The sequence below is a fragment of the Palaemon carinicauda genome, chromosome 38 (genome assembly GCF_036898095.1).
Source record: "Palaemon carinicauda isolate YSFRI2023 chromosome 38, ASM3689809v2, whole genome shotgun sequence".
Classification (NCBI taxonomy): Eukaryota; Metazoa; Arthropoda; class Malacostraca; order Decapoda; family Palaemonidae; genus Palaemon; species Palaemon carinicauda.
Window position 1 is genome coordinate 8,722,369 of NC_090762.1, and position 24,378 is coordinate 8,746,746.

Consider the following 24,378-nt stretch of genomic DNA (forward strand, 5'->3'; position numbering starts at 1 on the left):
ACGTTTCTCCTCGTCATCCGAAGGCTTTTCGCATAAGAAACCTGTCACAAGGTTTCGAAGCCCTTAAGCGAAAGTCAGTCCTTTCATGACAGGTCCAGCGTCCTGGTTACAACCATTAGGACAGCTCTGACCCTATGCAGTCATCGGATAACTGCTCGCCGCCTAACAAAAGCGTAACACAGACTCCGAGAGTCTTTTTTTGTAGGCAAAGTGTTGCGGTCACAGACGTTACCCTCGTCTCTTACCACAACCATTTCCGTTGATCCTTAATGGGTTGTATGGCAAGACATGCAGTATATGCTTTCCTCCCTTATGGAAGACTATTCTGCCGATTAGTCCGTTGAGTCTAGCCGTTTATCTCATCGATATCCTGGCTTTCAGCCAACCTAACGTTCCTTTGTGCTTACTGTTGACGTTGGCGTAGCTTAGTCACGTCAGTCAGGTTGTTTAGAACCACACTCGATGCGGTCTCGTGTGGTTTTTCAGCCGCATTTGGACGTTAGGCCACTTGCTGATGCTCCTGTTGACGTTCAAGACGTTCACTAACAATCGGAGTTGACTTGTTTTGACGCTGTGCGTCAACCTCCGCATTCTAGAGTTGTTTTGACTGCTCAGTCTAGGCAGTCAAAGCAGTCTCGAGTGGACGCTGTGCGTCCTCACGCACCTGTTGTGGTTGACAGTTCAGTTGTTGACAGTTCACAGACTGTCAAGCAGTTACATGACGTTGCGTTCTGGTCCGCTACTAATGCACCAGTGAGTGTGGACTCTGCTTGTAAAGCATTGCCACCACGGTAGGTCTCTCCCTTGCTTGAGACTCAGCTTTTATCGGACAAGGTTCCTGTAGATGAGGAAGTTGCTGTTCCCCCTCCTACTGATATTCCCTTGAGGACTCTGTCAGATGGAGAGGAGCCTAAAGCTGCTTAGCCTCCTATGGACTTTAATTAAATCATGATGATTTTTTTAAGGATCTTTGTCCGGATCTTTTTGTAACTGCTGCTCCTCGTTCGCCTAAACGTCAGAGCTTACACTAGGCCTAGCTACTTCGAAGCCGTTGTTGTTAAGCTAGTGCTCTCTCGCTCTCCTAGAGAGCTTTACGTTGGCTAGGCGACTGGTTTTTCACCAGGAGGAGTTTGGGGGATACAGCCTTTGCTTTCCCTTCTTTTAAACTGGTTTATAGAGCGAGAGTCTGATATGACACGAGAGAAGTTCTCGGCTTGGGAGTTCATGCCTCTGCCCAGATAGACTTCTCAATTCTCGTAGACTCTCCCTGGCGCCTGGCCAGGAGACGCTCCAAGTTGTTTACAGGTCAACTTCACAGCTGTTTTCGAGCCTTTGAAGTTTTGCTGTACAATTATGTCACGCATAACAAGGCTTTCAGGGATGGTAAACGGTACCGCCTCAGTCGCTAACCCCGTCTGTTGCCACACCTGCTCCCGTAGACCCTAAATGGGCTTTGCTGCAAGACATGCAGTCCAAGCTTGCGTCCTTGATAGAGGACTTTAATGCGGAGAAGGTTGCTACCGAACCTTCTGGCCAACAACCTTCCAACCGGTCGGTTGTGCGCCCTGTTGACGCTGAGGTAACCTACTCGCGTCTGCCAGTTGAGGTGGTTCCTCCACCGATGCGACCCAGTGTGGGTTGCCAGCCGCACGTTGACGTTAAGCGACGCTCGGAGGTGGTTGTTGACGTTCAGGACGTTCAACAACCAGCAGAGGTGACTTGTTTTGACGCAGTGCGTCAACCTCAGCAACCCGGTAGGGTGTTGACTGCACAACCCAGACGGTATAGACAGTCTCGGGTTGACGCTGTGCTTCCTCGCGCACCCATGGTTGTTGACAGTTCACAGACTGTGCAGCAGTTCCATGATATTGCGTCCGGCTCCGTCACGCATCCACCAGTGCGACCGGACTCAGCGAGCCAGACGTTGCCCACTCCGTTGCCGTATCCTCATCAGTTTTCGGATGAGGAACCCTCTGATGAGGACGTTGCTGAACAACAAGACGATCAGCCCCCAGAATAGATCAAGCCCTGCTATCCATCCAGAAGATGCTGAAGAAGGAACGCTGCTCAGTCAGGCTGTGGATGAGTCTGGTAGGGACGCTGTCATCCGTGGAACAATTTGTGTCACTAGGAAGACTACACCTCCGTCCTCTTCAATACCATCTAGCTTTTCACTGAAAAAAGGACAAGACGCTAGAAGCAGTCTCGATCCCGGTTTCCGAAAAGATAAAGTCTTGTCTGACTTGGTGGAAGGACAATATCAACCTAAGAGAGGGTCTTCCCCTGGCTGTTCAGACTCCAACCACGTTCTCTTCTCGGACGCATCGGACGTGGGCTGGGGCGCGACACTAGACGGTCGGGAATGCTCAGGACTGTGGAACTCGAGTCAGAGGAGCATGCATATCAACTGCAAGGAGCTGTTGGCAGTACATCTGGCCTTGAAAAGCTTCAAGTCTCTCCTTCGAGGCAAAGTGGTGGAAGTTAACTCGGACATCACCACGGCCTTGGCGTACATCTCCAAACAAGGAGGTACCCACTCACTGACGTTGTACGAGATCACAAGGGACCTGCTCATTTGGTCAAGAGATCGAAGCATCTCCCTAGTAACGAGGTTCATCCAAGGCGACTTGAACGTCATAGCAGATTGTCTCAGTCGGAAAGGGCAAGTAATTCCAACCGAATGGACCCTCCACAAGGATGTGTGCAAGAGACTTTGGGCCACTTGGGGTAAAACCATCCATAGATCTCTTTGCAACCTCGCTGACCAAGAGGCTTCCAATCTATTGCTCTCCAGTCCCGGACCCAGCAGCAATACATATAGATGCTTTCCTCCTAGATTGGTCACATCTGGATCTCTACGCATTCCCACCGTTCAAGATTGTCAACAAGGTACTGCAGAAGTTCGCCTCTCACGAAGGGACAAGGTTGACGTTAGTTGCTCCCCTCTGGCCCGCGAGAGAATGGTTCACCGAGATACTTCGATGGTTAGTAGACGTTCCCAGTAGTCTTCCTCTAAGGGTAGACCTTCTACGTCAGCCACACGTAAAGAAGGTACTCCAAAGCCTCCACGCTCTTCGTCTGACTGCCTTCAGACTATCGAAAGACTCTCGAGAGCTAGAGGCTTTTCGAAGGAAGCAGCCAGTGCGATTGCTAGAGCAAGGAGAGCTTCTTCCATTAGAGTCTACCAATCGAAGTGGGAAGTCTTCCGAGACTGGTGCAAGTCAGTTTCTGTATCCTCGACCAGTACCTCTGTAGCTCAAATAGCTGTTTTTCTCTTATACCTGAGAAAAGGACGATCCCTTTCAGCTCCCACTATCAAGGGCTACAGAAGCATGTTGGCATCGGTCTTCCGGCATAGAGGCTTAGATCTTTCCAAACATAAAGATCTGCAAGACCTCCTTAAGTCTTTTGAGACCACGAAGGAGCGTCGTTTGGCTACCCCTGGATGGAATTTAGACGTGGTACTAAGATTCTTCATGTCAGACAGGTTTGAGCCGTTACAATCAGCCTCCCTGAAAGATCTCACTCTTAAGACTCTTTTCCTGGTATGCTTAGCCTCGGCTAAAAGAGTCAGTGAGATTCATGCCTTCAGCAAGAACATAGGATTTTCGTCAGTAAAAGCCACTTGTTCGCTACAACTTGGTTTTCTAGCCAAAAATGAGCTGCCTTCTCGGCCTTGGCCTAAATCTTTCGATATCCCCAGCTTATCGGAGATCGTAGGCAATGAACTAGAAAGAGTCTTATGCCCTGTTAGAACTCTTAAGTTCTATTTAAAGCGTACTAAACCTTTACAAGGCCAATCTGAAGCTTTATGGTGTTCAGTTAAGAAACCATCCTTGCCTTTGTCAAAGAATGCTTGGTCAGACTTTATCAGATTGTTAATACGAGAAGCTCATTCACATCTGAGTGAGGAAGACCGAACTTTGCTTAAGGTGAAGACGCACGAAGTTAGAGCTGTAACAACTTCCGTGGCCTTTAAGCAAAATATATCTCTGCAAAGTATAATGGACGCAACCTATTGGAGAAGCAAGTCAGTGTTCGCGTCATTTTACTTGAAAGATGTCCAGTCTCTTTACAAGAACTGCTACACACTGGGACCATTCGTAGCAGCGAGTGCAGTAGTGGGTGAGGGCTCAACCACTACAATTCCCTAATTCCATACCCTTTTAATCTTTCTCTTGAAATGTTTTTATTGTTGTTTTTTGGGTTGTCCGGAAGGCTAAGAAGCCTTTCGCATCCTGGTTGATTTGGCGGGTGGTCAAAGTCATTTCTTGAGAGCGCCTAGATTAGGGGTTTTGATGAGGTCCTGTTGTATGGGTTGCAACCCTTGATACTTCAGATCCTAGGGGTCGATCAGCATCCTAAGAGGATCGCGAGGCTCCGTAAGGAAGACGTACTTAACCCTGGATAGGTACGGTCCTCGGACACCCCTTTAAGGGTATACTCGGACGCGAACGACCCCGACGCCAAAAAAAATTCTTGAAAAATCAGTTTTTGCAGTAACCTCCTTTTTTCTTTTGCCAAAAAAAAACTTCAATGAATGCTTAAAACAACTTTAAAGATAAATACTACTCATCTGCAGAAAAACTATTTATTATAAATATTTTAAAAAATTAAGTAGAAAAAAAAAAGACCTGACATAAAAATTCATAAAAAAAAGTTTATACATATATACACAAATCCTTTTAGGAATTGATTCTTGAATGTTTAGGACACATCTTGATGTATTTTGGATGAAGTCAGACCCATGGAGGTGAAGATCTGAAATGAGAAAAAAAGGGTAACTTTTTTTGGCCAAAAAAAATTGTCCAAATTTCATGAATTTTTTTGGGTACCCAAATGAAATAGGAAGTGGCTAATTTTTTTAGGGAATAAACATATGTTATCCTAAAATAGAAATATGTAAAAAAATCTTCATTATTTTGTAAATTACATTTATATCAGGGGCCATATCTAAAGGTAATTTTTTGAGTACTTGGAAATTTCGTAAAAAAATACATATATTTAATATATAATATGATATTTATGCAGGTAAAAATATACCAAATTATCACAAATTCTATAGGGAACAAGAATATATATAGATAGGGCAGCTTACGCTTCGGATATGTCCACAAAATGGCCGCCAACCACACTGACTCAGACTCCCTAATCTGCCACTTGAAATGTAGGAAGGGTATGTCAATTTCAAGGTGTTATTTACTAATCTAATTATTATTGGATATGCATAAAAATTGTATGGTGGGTTGCTGGATAATTGTCGATTATTTTACGACTATAAAATTAAAATTCTGACCCAAAAAATTTTTTTTGAAGGGAAATAAAATCGAAGAAAAAAAAATGTAAAACAATATTTTAGCTAAAAAAATTTGATGATATTCAATCAAAAAAAAAGTAAACAAAATTTTCCGACAAATAAACATCTAGAGGAATCATTACTCTGTGATAGTTCCTTAGTACGTAGTAATTTTGAAAGAATTGGGAAAAAACGAAAAAATGGCAATCACCGGAAAATCGAACACATACCTATATATACGCCATATCTGGCTAAAACAAAGATAGGCATGGGTAGCCAGATCATCTAGAAACACTTTCCAACACTATAAAAATATAAGTTTTGCGACACTACTTGCCAATTCCTTACGGTAACATGACTAAGCAAAAAAATGCAAAACAAATAAAAAGGGGCACTCGTGGAAAAATGGCCATTCTAATATACGGCATTTCAGAAAAAAAAAATTTCAGCCACGTGCTAGGCAAACCATCAAGGCATATTTTCCGACAAATAAACATATAAATGAAATACTGTATTACTCTGTGATAGTTCCTTAGTACGTAGTAATTTTGAAAGAAATGGGAAAAAACGAAAAAATGGCAATCACAGGAAAATCGAACACATACTTATATATACGCCATATCTGGCTAAAAAAAAAATAGGCATGGGTAGCCAGATCATCTAGAAACACTTTCCAACACTATAAAAATATAAGTTTTGCGACACTACTTGCCAATTCCTTACGGTAACATGACTAAGCAAAAAAATGCAAAACAAATAAAAAGGGGCACTCGCGGAAAAATGCCCAACATTCTAATATACGGCATCTCAGATAAAAAAAAAAGACATGCACGTGTTAGCCCAACCATCAAGGCACACTTTCTAACACATAAACATGAAAAAAAAATCAATAATATACGGCAATTCCTTACTACGTAGTAAATTTTTACAAATATTGAAAAAAAACAGAAATTGGCAACCGCAGGTAAATACCCAATATACCAATAACTACGTTGTATCTGACAAAAACAAAATCACGCATGGGTAGCCAGATCATCTAGACACACTTTCCAACATTAAAAAAGCAAAAGTTTTACGACACTATTTCGCAATATCTTACGGAAAAATGACTTGGCAAAAAAATTAAAAAAAATTAAAAAGGGACACTCGCGGTAAAATGCCCGACATTCTAATATACGACATCTCAGATAAAAAAAAAGACATGCACGTGTTAGCCCAACCATCAAGGCACACTTTCTAACACATAAACATGAAAAAAAAATGAATAATATACGGCAATTCCTTACTACGTAGTAATTTTTACAAATATTGAAAAAAAAACAGAAATTGGTAACCGCAGTTAAATACCCAATATACCAATAACTACGTCGTATCTGACAAAAACAAAGTCATGCATGGGTAGCCAGATCATCTAGACACACTTTCCAACACTAAACAAGCAAAAGTTTTACGACACTATTTGGCAATATCTTACGGAAAAATGACTTGGCAAAAAAAATGAAAAAAAATGAAAAAGGGGCACTCGCGGTAAAATGGTCCTCGTGGTGATGAACGACATTTTAACTAAAAAAAAAAACATGCACATGGTAGCCAAACAATCCACCAAGACTTTCCACAACTGATAACCTATACAAGTTGCACCATTCTACGACAATTTCATAATACGTAATAACTTTGATAATTATGCAAACTACCTCAGAAGGGTAAACTCGGACGCGAACGACCCCGACGCGTCTCAGAAATCGGGGAAGGAGTACAGCTACAGCAATGCACATCTGGACACTACTAGAGCGTGTAGGGGAGACACCTCCTGCAGGTCGATCACCCACAAATTCAGTCACAGGGGTGAGTCACGTGAGAAAAACCTGTTTTTTTTTGACGCTCGGGGTCGCAAACGACCCACCGTACCTATCCAGGGTTAAAAGGCAGAGAAATTATTCAAGTCGACTTCCTTACCAGGTACCTATTTATTTTGTTTTTGTTATTTTGATAACTTCTAAAATGAAATAAAAACTCTTAGCTCATAAAAGTGTAAACATATATTGCTGGTCTCTACCCACCCCCCTGGGTGTGAATCAGCTATATAATCACCGGGTAAGTTAAATATTGAAAAATGTTATTTTGATAATAAAATAAACTTTTGAATATACTTACCCGGTGATTATAAATTAAAGGACCCTCCCTTCCTCCCCAATAGAGACGCAGTGGGACGAGGAGAAAATTGAGTCTTTGTTTACATTGAGTACTGGGTATCTGGACGACAGATGGCGCTGTTGGGCACACCCGCAACCTGTGTAGCGATCGCTGGCGAGTTTTTACCGTAGAGTTGTCTGTCGGGCAACAGAGTTGCAGCTATATAATCACCGGGTAAGTATATTCAAAATTTTATTTTATTATCAAAATAACATTTTAATCATTATCAGCATAGTAAGCATTTAAGGAAGCAGTAGTCGTTATCGACTCGATGGACAGCCATAGTTAGAAATAGATGCTTTGAGGGGGATGAAGAGAGCTGTGCTTCTTCCTTTCACTTAATGGGTGCATCTGCTATTACCACTCCTGCGCTTAGTCCCTTGGCTCATTCCCAGGGAGTGTGCTGCTGGAGCAAGGAGCCTCGGAGCTATGTCAGCAGACTTTCAGGTTCTAGTGGCAATGTGGGGCTCCTCTTGTGTTCGTCACACCCTATAGGAGTTTGGAGGCTCTTTTCCGATTGTGCTACCACTGATGATGAGTGTGACCTAAAGGTGTTTGGCCTCCTTAGGTCTTTCAGGTAGGCTTCCCAGTGCCAGTGCCTTCTTGGCAACACTAGTGGTGAAGGGCGTATCAGTGTGTCCCTAGTGTAAGTGTTCCCGGTGATTTCTGCAGTGGGTCCCCCTCCCTTGATGGCCAGGGACCAAAACAACATGTTTCCCCTTTGCCAGGGCAACGAGTTCACTGTGCATCTCCCTTTTCCAGTCACCCCTGCCCCACTTCCCATGTGCCTCACCCCAACCCTTGTGCTGGGGGTGTCTGGGGCTTCCTCTCCCTTGTAATGGTGACTTCGCTCCCCTTGACAGTTTTCCCAAATGTTGTGGTTCTGTTGGAGCAACCCCTGTGGTTTCTTACCTTGGTTTCTCAGAATTCGACTCCTCAGAGGTGTGGTCAGATGAAGATTCATCTACTCTGCAACATATAGCACTGTAAGCCTTCCAAGAACATTGAGGAGACATCCCGTGGGTTGTTGCGACAACACCATCATTTTGTCTTACATCTAGTTCTACGTGCTGACGAATCAGGTGCATTTTGTGATGGCATTCCATGCTGGCGAGTTGTCAGCCTGTCACATTCCGAGCAAGAGGAATGGGCTTGCAGACACACATAGTCGCCAAGGAAGGTCATAGGGTCAGAGTGGTTCCCTGATCCAACCCCATGGACTCACTTGGATCGTTACGCCTAATTTCTGTTCAACCCTGATCTGTCAGATAATCTACCATGTAGTATTATGCTGGGACTCAGGTTGATTTGAGTGGTTCCAAGGCAGCCTCATTCAGAATGTTTTCCCATGAAACTTGGCTATTCTCTATGATGGATATCATGGAGGGGATTCTTCTCAAGTTTCATCGTTACTAGACCAGGTAGCAGAGTTCCTCTTCCTCCTGGCTGGGAGAAGCTCTTCTCAGTAGCAGTCAGGCTACCACTCAGACTTAGGCATGCTCTTTCAATGAAAGGGGAAAGACCTCTTCTTATAGAAGTTGCCTATGCTTAGGAGTTGCATCTAACAGTCTTGCTCTACTCTATACCTCGTCCGAGCCTTTGAGTTCCTACTCGCAAGACTGTCATTGCTGCCTAATAATTGGCGAAGGGATTAGGCAAGGGATATGTTCTCTGCCTTAGTCTCTTACTCTAAGGAGTGTAGGAGCTCCTTAATTTAGTGCTGGGGCACATGGCCAAACTCAGACCCTACCAGAATACAACCCCAGGTACGAGTCCTTCTCCATCTCATCTCTACGTGAAGTGGAGAGTAGCACAAAGAGAAGATTTTTGCCCAATGAAGGCTCTGGAGGGCTCCCTGAAGAAGACTTAACACCTCAGATCTGAGTGTCAGTGACTTTTCCTTAGCGCGGGCCAAACCAAGAAATAGGTGTCTAGAACACAATGTGTTTCGGACTTGAGGAGTCAGTCCGTAATACATATTCCTCGACTACCAAGAGAGCTTGGACCGGAACTTGTGAAGTCAGGGGCTAAGTCCTTATCTTCTAGAGGAATCTTGTAGTTGGTCAGGGTATGAAGGTTGGGGTGTGTATGCACCGTACCACCTTCATGATCTTTTTACTACAAGATTACCCATAAGCCCCTTGATGCCTTTGTACTTAGGCTTGTGGTGGCCACTTAATTGGTGGTTTAATTAGCCCAGATTCTATACGTAGTGGTAGGCATCTTGTCTAGGGTAATGTATGGATGCAAGTCTGAAATGGAGGCAGAATGACTGGCTCTTCTCCTCCATTATTTCTGCCCCTCTCTTTGGGGATGAAGTTGTCAAAGATTTCCTCTCTGGATCTGACTTAATGCTGATGAACTACACTTTTGAGCTCCATAGCTCCATTCATTAAAACCTAAAGAAATTCTTCATCATCCTCCTCCTCATCTAGGGAGGATGGTGGAATATATACCAACTCTTTGATCATCTTATTCCTTTGACCATGTACCAGTAAGCCAATTCATCCCAATGAGAGACAGACAGGAGGTTGCTAGAGTCATCTTTTTCACTCCCACATGGGACAAGGTTGATTGATGTTTCCAGGGAAGAAAGAAAACCTACCAGTTCGGTTCTAGGTGGACTTTTGACCCACCAAGCAGTGAGTCTCTAAAGGACGATGGTTTGTATTCGCGTAGGAACAAATCACAAATTTTTAAAATTAATTTGTATTTAATCCTTTAGATTATACTTTTCTCCTCAACCACCCCTCTCAGTATTGAGCCTTAAGATAAAAAATTAAGAGATTTTGACAGGTTGGAGTGCAAGGCGCCTCACGCTTAGCCCACCCGTTGCTTAACTGTTTGTTAAACAAGTCAATGACTGGCCAGCTTTTTCCTGAAAACATACTCCCTACCTAAAGGACTCATGTTTGTATAACTAAGAAAAATATAAATTGCTTTAATATTTTCTGATATTTTATTATCTTTTGTTTTTCAGAAAAGAAGTTTTTACAGTTTTTCTTCAGTCGTCTAAGAATGAACGAGACTTCCAGGTATCCTGAATTTCCATTTTTATCTCCGTGTGGCCGAGAAAGGAATTTTGTCCGCTGTGACGATTTGCCAATTGTGTTTACTCATTTGGTAAGCTTTTCTAGGATATTTAAAATTTTACATAGAGTTTACATCACTTTAGTACATAATTGACAGATGTGCATCAAAGTAGGAAAGATAAAAACAATCTAAATTATTCTTAAAACTATGTTTGCACATCATGCACCCCTTCAAAAAAATTTCTAAAGTAACTAAGTTCATTGCATATCTTGTGTACAGTGAGGGTACCATTTGTGGTATACAGTTGTGTTAGACTAGGCAGGGTTTACCAAACTTTTTCCATTTAAAAATTTATCTGTTCAAAAATATGTAGAGGTAAAATACTAATTATCTTAAGATTGGTTAGAGAAGCTTCATTTTCTGTTTCCAGTCATTGGAACATGTACTACTGTGTGTTCAGAATCAAATATATAGTAGAAAGAGTTTTAAAAAGTAAATATATTACATCATAGATTATTCAAAACTTTAATAAAAGGATGTACAGTATTATACTGTGTCTGGGTACAGTATTAACTTAAGCATCAGAAACTTGGAGCCTTACTAAAAGCTTAGAACATAAGCTAGGAACAACTCAAAGAGCTATGGAAAGAATAATGATGAGAATAGCACTAAGAGTCAGGAAAAGAGCAACATGGTTTCTTCTAGGTATTAAAATACCTAAAGATCAAGGATCCTACTGACCAAGACCCAGTCTTGGAGAGGCTAGGATTGATTCCAATTGTTCCAAAGCAGAAAAGAAGGCAGCAGAGGGCAATCACTCTCCCTCCGGGGATACCCTACATCTGCGTTTGAGTAGGGGTTCAAGATCTCCGAGGGAGATCACCTACACAGACAACTACAGGCTTTCACCTATAGAGTTGAGCCTGCCAGAACCCTCGTCCAAAGCAACAGAGGTTCCCCCTTCTGCTCTCTCCAAAGAAGGAAGACCTAAGGAGGTGGGAAAGAAGGAGAGTTCTTCCCTTCTTGAAGGCTTCAATATCCACTCATGGAAAAGGAAAAACATGAAAACATTACCCAAGAATTGGGGTTCTATGGATGAACATTTTGATAGTCCAAAAATCAGGATATTTATTTTCTTCTCTCCTGTGTGCAAAATAAAACTATTTTTGTATTTTTTATTATAAAGAAAAATAAAAAAATAAAAGTTTTATTTTGAACACATGAGAGAAGAAAATAAATACCCTGGTGAGACATAGATATCTCCATACAGAGCCTCTCAGGAACCAATCCTGCAAACATTCAATCCACATATATATAAGTACAACCAAAGACCAACACAGTATATATTTGGGCCAAACTCCAATACAATTTGAATAAGCTTGAGTTAAGATCAAAGGTATTGTAAGACCAGTTTGCACATCTAACCTGTCTCTACATTCTCTCCTTTACATCAGGAAGATAAAAAAATTATGTAACATATTAAGAAAAGGCTTATTATCCTCGGTGCTACACTCAAAAGGGACGGCCAAATATCACATTTAGCACAGCAACTTCCCAAGGCCATGTTACAGCAATCTACATATTACAGCACACCAATGAACACTACCTTGTGCTCGCTGCCGTTGCCTTGGTGGTCCAACAATCTCACCAAGCAACACCACCTCTACAATAAACATCCAGACATAAAATGTTATCAGCAGCCAACCCCAGCAGCTACAATCATTGACAAAGTTCCCACCTGATGGCACAAAAAACTTCAACCATAATGGAGTCACCAATGTATTGTTTTTTTTTTTTTTTTTTTCTGAAGTGTTCACTGCACTAATATTCTAAGAATCCCCCCCCCCTCCCCGCAATCTCCCACAATTAATCATTGCTTGCCCTCACTTAGCACTTTCAAAAGCAGAGGGGAGTCCAAATAGCTCTCACCACCTATCTTTTATAGGCTTCAGTACAGGGTTCCTTAATTCAGATAATGTATCCAGGTGACACTTCTTTCTTGCCAATCTTCATCTTACACTAAATTTCTAGAACATGATCCCTGCTGGGTGCAAGGCATTGTCACTCTGAAAAATATGAAAAAGGGGTCATGATGTAAATTGACAAAGAGCTGACAATGAATTAAAGTACACTATATAATAAAATTAATAATAAAAAATTTAAAGCTGTGAAATTTGTATTTTTCCTAGGTACAAAAAAAGATTAAGGTTTTTTTTTCACACAAACCCCTTATCATTATTAGAATGTCAATCTAGAGGGAAACGTTTATTGGTTCCAACATCTGCCTTTGTAAGACTAGAGCATAGTGGTCTCCCTCTAAGGGCTCAGTCCTCAAACAAAAGGAACTCTGTTGATGACCTCGACCCTCCCCGGGTTGCTATGGGTGCTAGCTTGGAGGAGGAAGAACCGTTCGATGACGGATCTGAACACTACAACGGAATGCTGCCGACGTCTGCTGGTCCCAAGATATCATCCCTGGAACAGAAACACGCAGATCGCATCTTTTTGCAAGTTCTTGCCTGCATTAGGAATAATTTAGGGAAGCCAGATCAGGTCTAGGCAAAGGGAAAGGACACGGTCCTAGACCTCTTCTGTTATACGCTGAGATCCACCATCCCTAAGGTAGCCTTTCCTTTGTCGGGGGGGGGGGGGGGGGGTCAAAGCTGCAAAGAAAAGGGCTTACACCCAAGTGGTAGGAACCTCCTGATCTCTTCGTTCAGTTGACTCCTGTCGATTGCTTCCTCCGCTGTATGTTCGGCAAAGGAAGTACTACGAGATGGTAGAGAACGACTGGTCTCATACACCATTAGACCCAGCAATCTTACCTTTGACCCAGAATTCTTCTTTGGCTAAATTGGCAACTTTGCCAGTGCATTTCTCTGTGGGTGATGCCGCCAACACGTTTCATGGCTGGATTTCTGGTTAGGGATAGTAGGTTATCTCATTAGCAATGAGGATCTGACGCTCTGGGGCCAAAGAAGACCTCCCAGGCAAAACAATCTGCACAGACGCAAGCTCCCAAGCAGCCCTTTCGACCAAGGGGCTAAAGAAGGGTGCAAAGGAGATGGAAGGAACTGGAGTGGACATTCCCACTAGGAGGGTAGTCCCCCAGCCAGTCCACTGGTAGGGGAATGTCTGAAGTGCAAATTGCAGAGGTGGATGTTCCACGGAGCCAAACCTTGGTCGGTTATGTATTTAGAGAAGGGTATATCTTCCCTTTAACGAACGCTCCCCCTCCTCTGACCCTACATCCGAGGATGTCAGATTTATATGTGAGGGGATCAGCGAATGAGCAGGGCCTACGGGTCAAAGTCCAGACCATGCTAGAAAAGGATGCTCACCAAGAGGTCCCTGAAGGGTCCCCAGGCTTCTACAGTTGCTTATTTCTTGGTGAAAAGGCTTCTGGGGTTTGGAGACCAGTCATCGACCTCTCAACCTTGAACAGGTTTGTAAGTCGGACCAAACGGTCAGAGAGGCTGTCAGACCTCAGACTTGATGATATTGATACACCTCAAGGATGCCTATTTCCAGATCCCCATTCATCCGTCCTCAAGGAAGTACAGTACCTAAGATTCACGTTAGGAGGAAAGATATACCGATTCAAGGTATGCTTCGGCCTGTCCACAGCACCCCAGGTGTTCACGTGGGTGTCCACCTGGGCACACAAGAACAACATTCATCTGCATTGATACCTGGACGATTGGCTATTCTGGCATACTTGAGGGAGTCCCTTCTCATCTATCAAGACAGACTTCTCACATTTTGCCAAGATCTGGGGATCGTGGTAAATTATGAGAAGTCCCACCTGACCAAACTCAAGACTCTGTATATGTAGGAATGAGAATCAGGACCAAAGTAGGCAAGATCTTTTAATCCTAGGAACGAATAGAATGACTGAATGATAGCCCAGATCTTCCTCTCTTTAGACAAATTACCAGCACATCAGTGGCAAAGACTATTGAGGCACTCAAAAGTTGGCTGACATGGTAAATACAACTTCTTTCTACAGCATGAAAAAGAGCTACCACAGCAGAAACAAAGTGATTGGGTTTGGTTTTGATCAACTGCCATTGTATTTTGTATTAGAGCTTTATTGCCAGACTCTTCTCAATTCATTTTCTCGCCATAAATATACCATTCCGTTTTAGCCGCTTAGGCGAGAAGTACCTGTGACGTCACAGAGAGACTTTGGTGAGAAGTGGATGTATACAATCTAGGTTTGTCAGAACAGATTTTGCTTGTTGGAAAAGGGATTTTGTATCGATTGTATGAGATTTTATGCATTGTAATGCCTTGCAGATGTGTTGCAGCGGGGTACTTGAATACAGGATGTGAAAATATGTCCCTGTATTTTGTCCCAAAGGATGAATTGTTAAGAAAACAGTGGGTTCCTTAAGTGCAACGCACTGGTTGAATGGACACCCAGCCAAACCTAGCGGCTTTAGAATCTTTATACTTTATTTCATTACTAATAAGCAAATGGTCTCCTATGGCCACATTATGTTAACAACAACCCAAAAACGATAATGATAATCATCATTATCATCATCATAAAAACAAAAGAATTATCCGTAATATTGATTATAAAGATTATTACAAATACTGTATACCTACCCACATTACATTTCTACCGCCCATGTTACGAAATCCATTAATAAATCAAATATCTGCTACTTGTTGGAAACTTTTAAAATTAACTTTGCGGTAGTGAAATCAGATATTTTCTCGTAATTTTCATGCTCAATTTAAAATTCTCTCTCTCTCTCTCTCTCTCTCTCTCTCTCTCTCTCTCTCTCTCTCTCTCTCTCTCTCTCTCTCTCTCTCCTCTCTCTCTCTCTCTCTCTCTCTCTCTCTCTCTCTCTCTCTCTCTCTCTCTCTCTCTCTCTCTCTCTGTACTTTGTTAAAGTAAGAGAGCTTGCGCGATACTATGAATGGGTAAGTGATGGCGGCGGGGAGGTTTTTTTTTTTCCAACCCGGTAGGTTTTATCATGCTGCTAAGACCAGCTCTAAGCATCCAGACTAGGACCAGAACACTATTAACTCTTCTGCATTTTCATATTCCTGTTTCTCTCTTTCTCAATCCTGCTATCCAAACTCTTAACTTTCAATCTCTCCTGGCTTAAATAAAAAGTTAAGAAAAAAATAAAAAACATTAGATGTTTAGATATGACAGCCATTTATAACTAGCCTATACACAGACATTAAGGAGCTGACAGCTACCTCATGCGTCAGAGCAGAGGCTTTGGAACCTTTATGAAGAACGCTAGGAACTCGCTTACAGGTTTTGAGAGACTGGGACGGAGAATTCCCAGTGTGACAGGGAAGGCAAGAATGGAATTGTGCCATTAGTACCCCGCAAAGCACATTCCTAATGTGTAATAGCTGACCACTCCCTGTGACCGACCCCTAACGAAATAAGCTCAATCGTTCATGAGGTTGACATAGTATTTGTGCTTTGTTGGAATCCTGGCCAACTAAAAAACCCAGAGTCTGGCTGTTCTTGGATGTCCGGAAATCCCAGTAATCACTAGCCTTCCACTGTCAATCCTGGCAAGAAACCAGGCTTCTGCCTTGTGCTTCTCAATTGGAGAGTGCAATTGTCTGGAGATTTGGCTGTTGGTTTGGAAGCAATTAATGGAGGTTAGGAACAGAAAAGATGGAAAGTCACTCAGGATTAAGCGGATGCAGCAGCAGGTGGGTAACTATTAGCCACCCCTCCCCTTTTCACACTAGTGGTCATAAAGCTAATAATTACAGAAGTTATTAACTGAGTTTTAAATATTAAACTTAGCCGGTGAATATATAATACCTGACGTCTCCGACGGCTTGACAGATTCCAAAAACTCGTGAGCGATCGCCATGAAGGTTGCGGGTGTGCCCACCAGCGCCGACTATCGGCCAGATACCGCATATACTTGTCAATCTCTCCAGTTCTTCTCTGTCTGTCTTGTCGACAAGTTGGTTCCGCTCGCTTTAGACCTCGAGTTTTCGACCGAATTGGTGAAGTACTTTATTTTGATTGTTTATTGGCTTTCGCTGTGTTGGTGTGTTTCTTCAATTAAACTCTTGAAACCCTTTTTTTGGCTGGTGTTTATTGTTGATGAATTTGGTTTTGACTTGGATTTTCTCTGTTTGTTCAAAATGGCTGACCCTTCTCCTGTATATCGCAAGTGTGCGAGGGATTGTAACAAACGTCTTCCAAAGGCCTCTATCGACCCTCATACTGTTTGTTCTAATTGCCGGGGTAAATCCTGCCAATTAGGAGATCGGTGTGAGGAGTGCGTGGTCTTGTCGGAATTCGGATGGCTTGAGTATGAAAAATATACTCGTAAGCTTGAGAGAGATAGGGTGAGGAGAAGCTCCTCTAGATCTTTGGAATTTTCCTCCTCCCAATGCCCCTGAACCTAATCCTTCCCCTGTAGTAGTTGTTCCTGAACCCCCTACTAGCACTCATGAACCGTCCATGCGGGATATGTTTTTAGCGATTCAAGCTTTAGGCGAAAAAGTTGAGTCCTTAGCATCGGACAGAAACCAACTTATGTCAGATGTTAAGTTGTTGAAGTGTCAGAGTGGTAAAACAGAAAATCTAAGTGATAAAGTGATAAGTGCGCAAAATGTGTTCAGTGTTGCGACCGAGGGTTCGTCTGTTCGTGCTTGTCGCTCCCCTAGTCCGAGACCTCTTTCAGGCTCCCCTGCACCAGGGAGAAGTAATGTCGTAGGACTTAAGGGGGCGAGAGGTGTAAACCTACATACAGACGTTCCCTCTTTGGTATCAGACGTTTCTCGTCAAGATCGTCCTTACCATAAGACGGGTGAGACTAAGTTCTCCTCGTCCTCCGAAGACTTATCGCATAAGAAACCTTGGCGCAAGGTTTCTAGACCCTTAAAGCGAAAGTCAGTCCCTTCAGGACAGGTCCAGCGTCCTGGCTGTAGCCATTGGGGCAGCTCTGACCATTTGCAGTCATCGGATGACTGTTCGCCTGTTAAGCGAAAGCGTAACACGGGGTCCGAGGGTCACGGTAGAGGCAATGTTTTGCCAACGCAGACGTTATCGACGTCACGGCCCGGTCCGACTCCCGTTGATCCGAAGTGGGTTTTCCTGCGGGACATGCAGTCTAAGCTTGCCTCCCTTACGGAAGAGTATGACTTTGATCAGGTTCACGATGATCCTTTGCTTGCGGGTCGCCAGTGCGCTGAACGTGACTCGGGCCTTCAGCCGCCTAAACGAGTGTTTTCTCGTCCGTTTGACGTTAGTGCTAACGTTTCTAGTGCTTTGAAACGCGATGCTAGTCATGTGCCTAGTCATTCACGTCAGTCATGTGACATGGATCCCCCTTTGCTACAGTCTCAGACTGACGTTCAGCTACTGCCGCCGCAGCCCCGCACTGACGTTCGCCGACCGGCTCCGTTGCCTCGACGTGACGTTGAGCGTCTGTCACCGCAGTCGGAAGTTGTTTTGCCTGCTCAGACTCTGCAGTCAATGCAGGTCCGACGTGATGTCGAGCGACAATCTACTTCAGCTGTTGTTGTTGGTCAGTCACGAGACTTTCAGTCCTTTCAGCAGCGACGTGACGTCGTTGCCTCTTCTGCTGCTGCTCCTCCGTTGCTTGTTGACATTGCCTGTCAAGCATTGCCCCCTCGGCAGGTCTCTCCGTATCATGAGACTCGGCAGTTGTCGGACAAAGTTCCGTCGGATGAGGAAGTCGCTGATCCCCTTCCAACTGATATGCCTTTGGGGACTTTGTCAGATGGAGAGGAGCCTAGAGTTGCTCAGCCCTCTCTTGATTTTAAAAAGATCAAGCTGATTTTTAAGGAACTGTTTCCTGACCATTTCGTGACTGCTGCTCCTCGTTCGCCTCCATCAGAGTTTACGCTAGGCCTAGCTGCTTCGACGCCGTCGTTTACTTAGCTAGTGCTCTCTCGCTCTTCTAAGAGAGCTTTGCGTTTACTAGGCGACTGGTTGATCACCAGGAGGAGTTTGGGGAAGACGGCCTTTGCTTTCCCCCCTTTTAAACTGGCTTCTAGAGCGAGCGTCTGGTATGACACGGGAGAAGTTCTCGGCTTGGGAGTTCCTGCCTCTGCCCAGGGAGACTTCTCAAGCCTCGTAGACTCTCCCCGTCGCCTGGCCATGAGACGCTCAAAAGTTTGCTGGTCCTCTTCGGACCTTGATCATCTCCTCAAAGGGGTTTATAGGGCCTTCGAAGTTTTTAACTTCTTGGATTGGTCGCTGGGAGCCTTGAGCAGGAAGATCTCTTCGGCCGACCGTGATGTATCCGTGCTAATTATGTCCTGCATGGACAAAGCTATCCGTGATGGCTCTAATGAGCTCGCTGCTACCTTTACGGCAGGAGTCCTTAAGAAGAGGGAGACTCTTTGTTCGTTCCTTTCTGCAGGAGTAACTCCCTGTCAAAGGTCAGAGCTTCTCTTTGCTCCGTTATCATCTGCCTTGTTCCCTCAGCAGTTGATTAAGGATATCGCAGCTTCTTTGGTGCAGAAGGATACCCACGACTTGATGGCTACGTCAGCGCGTAAGGCTGCTCCTTCATCATCTTATGTCGTTAGACCTAAGCTCGATACTCCAGCAACGAGGTTTATCCCACCCTTTCGTGGCAGAGCTCCCAGTAAGGGAGGCGCTCGTGCCGACAGTAAGAGAGGCAAGAGGAGAGGATCTAAGTCCTCCCGCGGCAGAGTCTGACTGCCCACGTCCTCAGACAGCGGTAGGGGCCAGACTGAACAACTTCTGGCAGGCCTGGGAGAAGAGGGGTGCGGACCGGGAGTCTGTTTTGTTGCTAAAGGAGGGGTACAAAATACCTTTTGTGCGGAGACTTCCTCTAGTAAAAGTCCCTTTAAACCTCTCTCCCAGGTATCGAGAGGAGTCAAAGAGGCAGGCATTACATTGCAGGTGTCTCAGTTGCTAGAGAAGGGTGCAGTGGTGAAAGTCTCGGACCTTCAATCACCGGGGTTTTACAACCGCCTCTTCCTAGTACCAAAGCATACAGGAGGTTGGAGGCCGGTGCTGGATGTCAGTGCGCTCAACGTTTTTGTTGTCAAAACAAAATTTACGATGGAGACCACCAAGTCCGTTCTAGCAGCGGTCAGAGAGGGAGACTGCATGGTCTCTCTCGACCTGCAGGATGCGTACTTCCACATTCCTATACACCCGGATTCTCAACCGTATCTGAGGTTTGTAAACAGGAATGTGGTGTACCAATTCCGAGCACTGTGCTTCGGCCTCAGCCCTGCTCCTCTTGTTTTTACGAGGCTCATGAGAAATGTAGCAAAATTCCTACATTTATTGGGGATTCGAGCCTCCCTGTACCTGGACGACTGGCTGCTCAGAGCGTCGTCCCGTCATCGCTGTCTGCAGGACCTTCAATGGACGTTGGATCTTGCAAAGGAGTTGGGACTGTTGGTGAACATAGAGAAGTCTCAGCTGACTCCCTTCCAAACGATTCTCTATTTGGGGATGGAGATTCACAGTCTAGCTTTTCGGGCTTTTCCGTCTGCCACCAGGATAGAGCAAGCCTTGCTCAAAGTCCGCCTCATGCTGAGGAAAGACCATTGCTCTGTGAGAAGTTGGATGAGCCTCCTAGGGACACTGTCATCCCTGGAACAATTTATCTCTCTAGGGAGACTTCACCTTCGCCCTCTCCAGTTCCATCTAGACTCCCATTGGAACAAGAACAAGACTTTGGAGGCGGTCTCGATCCCGATCTCCGAACCAGTAAAGACGTGCCTGAGCTGGTGGGACAGCAATATAGTTCTTCGAGAGGGTCTGTCCCTGGCAGTCAAGAACCCAAACCACGTGTTATTCTCAGACGCGTCGGATTTGGGTTGGGGAGCGACTCTGGACGGTCTGGAATGTTCGGGTCTTTGGACGACAGATCAGAGGAGCCTTCACATCAACTGCAAGGAGCTGTTGGCGGTTCACTTGGCCTTGACAAGTTTCGAGAGTCTTCTTCGAAACAAGGAGGTAGAAGTGAATGCGGACAACACCACAGCCTTGGTGTACATCTCCAAGCAAGGAGGCACTCACTCCCACACTCTGTTCGTCATCGCAAGGGACCTCCTCATCTGGTCAAAAGATCGAGGCATCTCACTGTTGACGAGGTTCGTCCAGGGGAAATTGAACGTCTTGGCGGACTGTCTCAGTCGGAGAGGTCAGGTGATCCCTACAGAATGGACCCTCCACAAGGACGTGTGCAAGAGTCTTTGGATGACTTGGGGTCAGCCCACCATAGACCTCTTTGCGACCTCACTGACCAAAAGGCTCCCGACCTATTGCTCTCCAGTCCCAGATCCAGAGGCGGCCCACATAGATGCCTTTCTGTTGGACTGGTCTCACATGGACGCTTACGCATTTCCGCCGTTCAAGATCATCAACAAGGTTTTGCAGAAGTTTGCCTCTCACGAAGGGACAAGGTTGACGTTGGTTGCTCTCCTCTGGCCCGCGAGAGAGTGGTTCACAGAGGTACTTCAATGGCTGGTAGACGTCCCAAGGAGTCTGCCCTTACGGATAGATCTCTTACGGCAGCCCCACGTAAGGAGTCTTCATCAAAGCCTCCCCGCGCTTCGTCTGACTGCCTTCAGACTATCGAAAGACTCTCAAGAGCTCGAGGATTTTCGAAGGAGGCAGCCAGAGCGATCGCGAGGGCTAGGAGATCATCTACTATCAAGGTCTACCAGTCGAAGTGGGAGGTCTTTAGAGAGTGGTGCAAGTCCTCCTCTATTTCCTCTTCCAGTACCTCTGTAGCCCAAATTGCGGACTTCTCCTGCATCTGAGAAATGTTCGCTCCCTATCTGCTCCCACTATTAAAGGCTACAGGAGCATGTTGGCGTCTGTTTTCAGGCATAGAGGCTTGGATCTGTCAAATAACAAAGATCTCCAAGATCTCCTTAAGTCCTTCGAGACCTCTAAGGAGCGTCGTATGTCAACTCCCGCTTGGAACTTAGACGTGGTCCTAAGGTTCCTAATGTCAGACAGGTTTGAACCATTGCATTCAGCCTCCCTGAAGGATCTCACCCTCAAGACACTTTTTTTAGTGAGCTTGGCTACAGCTAAAAGGGTTAGTGAGATCCATGCCTTTAGTAAGAACATCGGCTTCTCTACGAATAAAGCTACATGTTCGCTTCAACTTGGTTTTTTGGCCAAGAACGAACTGCCGTCTCGTCCTTGGCCTAAATCTTTTGAAATACCTAGTCTGTCAGAAATCGTAGGTAACGAAGTTGAAAGAGTGCTGTGCCCCGTTAGAGCTCTTAAGTTTTACTTAGCTCGAACTAAACCATTATGAGGTGGTTCTGAGGCCTTATGGTGCTCCGTTAAGAAGCCCTCATTGCCCATGTCTAAAAATGCGTTATCGTACTTTATTAGACTTTTAATCCGGGAGGCACATTCTCATTTAAATGAGAAAGATCGTTGTTTGCTTAAGGTCAAGACGCACGAAGTGAGAGCGATGGCAACTTCGGTGGCTTTTAAGCAAAACAGGTCTCTTCGAAGTATTATGGACGCGACCTTTTGGAGGAGCAAGTCGGTGTTCGCTTCATTTTACTTAAAAGACGTCCAGACTCTTTATGAGGACTGCTACACCCTGGTTCCATTCGTTGCAGCGATTGCAGTAGTGGGTGAGGGTTCTACCACTACATTCCCTTAATCCCAATATCCTTTTAATCTTCTCTTGAAATGTTTTTAATCTTGTCTTGGGTTGTACGGAAGACTAGGAAGTCTTTCGCATCCTTTTTGATTTGGCGGGTGGTCAAATGTTGTTTCTTGAGAGCGCTCAGATTAAGGGTATTGATGAGGTCCTGTTATAGGGGTGTTCGCCCTGGATAAAACAGCTCCTGGGAGTCTTTCAGCATCCTGAGAGGATGGCTGGGCTTCGTGAGGAAAGCGGACTAATGAGGCAGAGTAATCGTCAGAGTCAGCTTCCTTGCCAGGTACCTATACTAAAGTTGGTTTTTTATGAAATATTTGTCAAAAAACTCTTGAGCATATACGCCTTTATTGTATTAATACTGGTCTCTACCCACCACCATGGGTGTGAATCAGCTGTTATATATTCACCGGCTAAGTTTAATATTTAAAAATTATATTTTGATTATAAAATAAATTTTTGAATATACTTACCCGGTGAATATATAAATTAAAGGCCCTCCCTTCCTCCCCGATAGAGACCCAGCAGACTGAGAAGAACTGGAGAGATTGACAAGTATATGCGGTATTTGGCCGATAGTCGGCGCTGGTGGGCACACCCGCAACCTTCATGGCGATCGCTCGCGAGTTTTTGGAATCTGTCGAGCCGTCGGAGACGTCAGCTATTATATATTCACCGGGTAAGTATATTCAAAAATTTATTTTATAATCAAAATATCATATTTCCAATAGATACGCATTAGATATCACAGAGAATTTGAAAATGAGTAAGAAACTGAAGTTAAAGGCACAAATGTGCAAAATGCCAAATAAGCAAATGGTTTTCTTTTAATGATTTCTTTCAATGGCCAATAAAAGGGTGTACACTTTACTAAACTGCTATCATAACTTCCAGACACAAACACATGAAACTTCTTGTGGTGTCTAAACTCTTCCAAGGCACACCCCGCCAAGTACAGACAACTCAGCCTGCTTTCGGCTAAAAAACATGCAAATGGATGGAAAGTCACCTACAACAATTTTCCTGGAAAAGAAGAAAAAATTGTGGAGACTGACAAATGGGAAGCAAAAATAAGAATGTTTTTTACAAACTAATAAAAAAAATACAATAGTTTGATGCCAGTTACATTTTTAAGTTCATATTGGAAGCTGGCCTTCTTACTCATTTTTAAAAGTATATACTGTAGTCTTAATTGTTCAACTATTAAGTTAATTTATTTTTTATTTTTTTCCAAAGTTACTAATTCTTAATCAACCATACTCCAGTTAGCATCAAAGACCATTGATGTTATGATGCCAGATAATTAACAATCATTCATTCATTCTCTTACTTTAGGCTACAACGAGTATTACATGCTTTGTGATAAGAGTTTTTTCTTAGATATTCTGTCACATTTAGTGTTTATTTCTTACCTAATGATAATTACTTTATTTTTTAGGTCCAGAAACCATCAACCACATCTGTCTCTGATGTCCACTTGGCATTTGGAAATGCAGGTGATACCATGACTCTACCATGGGAACCCTCTAAACTTTTGATGGAAATAGATACAGGACGAGTGTACCACCCAGGTCCTGAGGTAACTGGTGGTGTAGGGTTGGTAAGGTCACAGCTTGCTATACAACTTTCAAAAGATTTCATCTTTTCTAATGGAGAAACTGAGCCTCCAACTCATATAATGTGGAATGGGGAGGAAATCAGTCTTTCTTCTTGTTTAGTTCCTGTACTCAAGAGTCTAGGAGAAATTAGAAAATATAGTTTAGGTTTATACAGTAATGATTGATATCTCAGTAAAATATTTATATTTTCCTTAAATAGAATATTGTCAAGTTTGAAAATAAAATGAAAAATATTGTTGCATATGCTTTAGTTTGTTAGTATAGTGAATTAGACCATATGAAATTTGTCTAATTGAAGAAGGGTATTATCATTGGTTGAGAGTTACGTGGAGATGTCACCAGTCACTAGCCCACTCGCAGTTAGCAGATGCATTTTATTATGCTTTTAAGTACTATGCCGATTTAGTATGCACTGTGATGTGAGTAATGTTTTCACAGTACTATTGGACCAAATGTAGAGTGCTTTAGCTAATGTTCAGTTAATTCATTGAATCTTCCCAAAGTTCATTGCTATATCTCCTCTAGGAAATACAGATTAAAAATAAAAAAAGATCCAAGCTGGTTCAATACAGCACAGTCCTTCATG

At 43.8% G+C, this 24,378-nt stretch overlaps 1 protein-coding gene across 2 annotated transcripts in view; it reads left to right on the forward strand.

Annotated features, from left to right (window-relative positions):
- LOC137630418 (UPF0598 protein CG30010) overlaps positions 1-24,378 on the forward strand; it is an 88,566-nt gene that overhangs the window by 48,993 nt on the left and 15,195 nt on the right. Inside the window, exons 4-5 of one of the 2 annotated variants that reach the window (XM_068361878.1) lie at positions 10,470-10,612; positions 23,612-23,773. In XM_068361878.1, coding sequence (XP_068217979.1) covers positions 10,470-10,612; positions 23,612-23,773 — 305 coding nt within the window. Of the gene's footprint in view, positions 1-10,469; positions 10,613-23,611; positions 24,031-24,378 lie in introns of those variants that run through there. The other variant, XM_068361877.1, reaches the window with a different exon arrangement.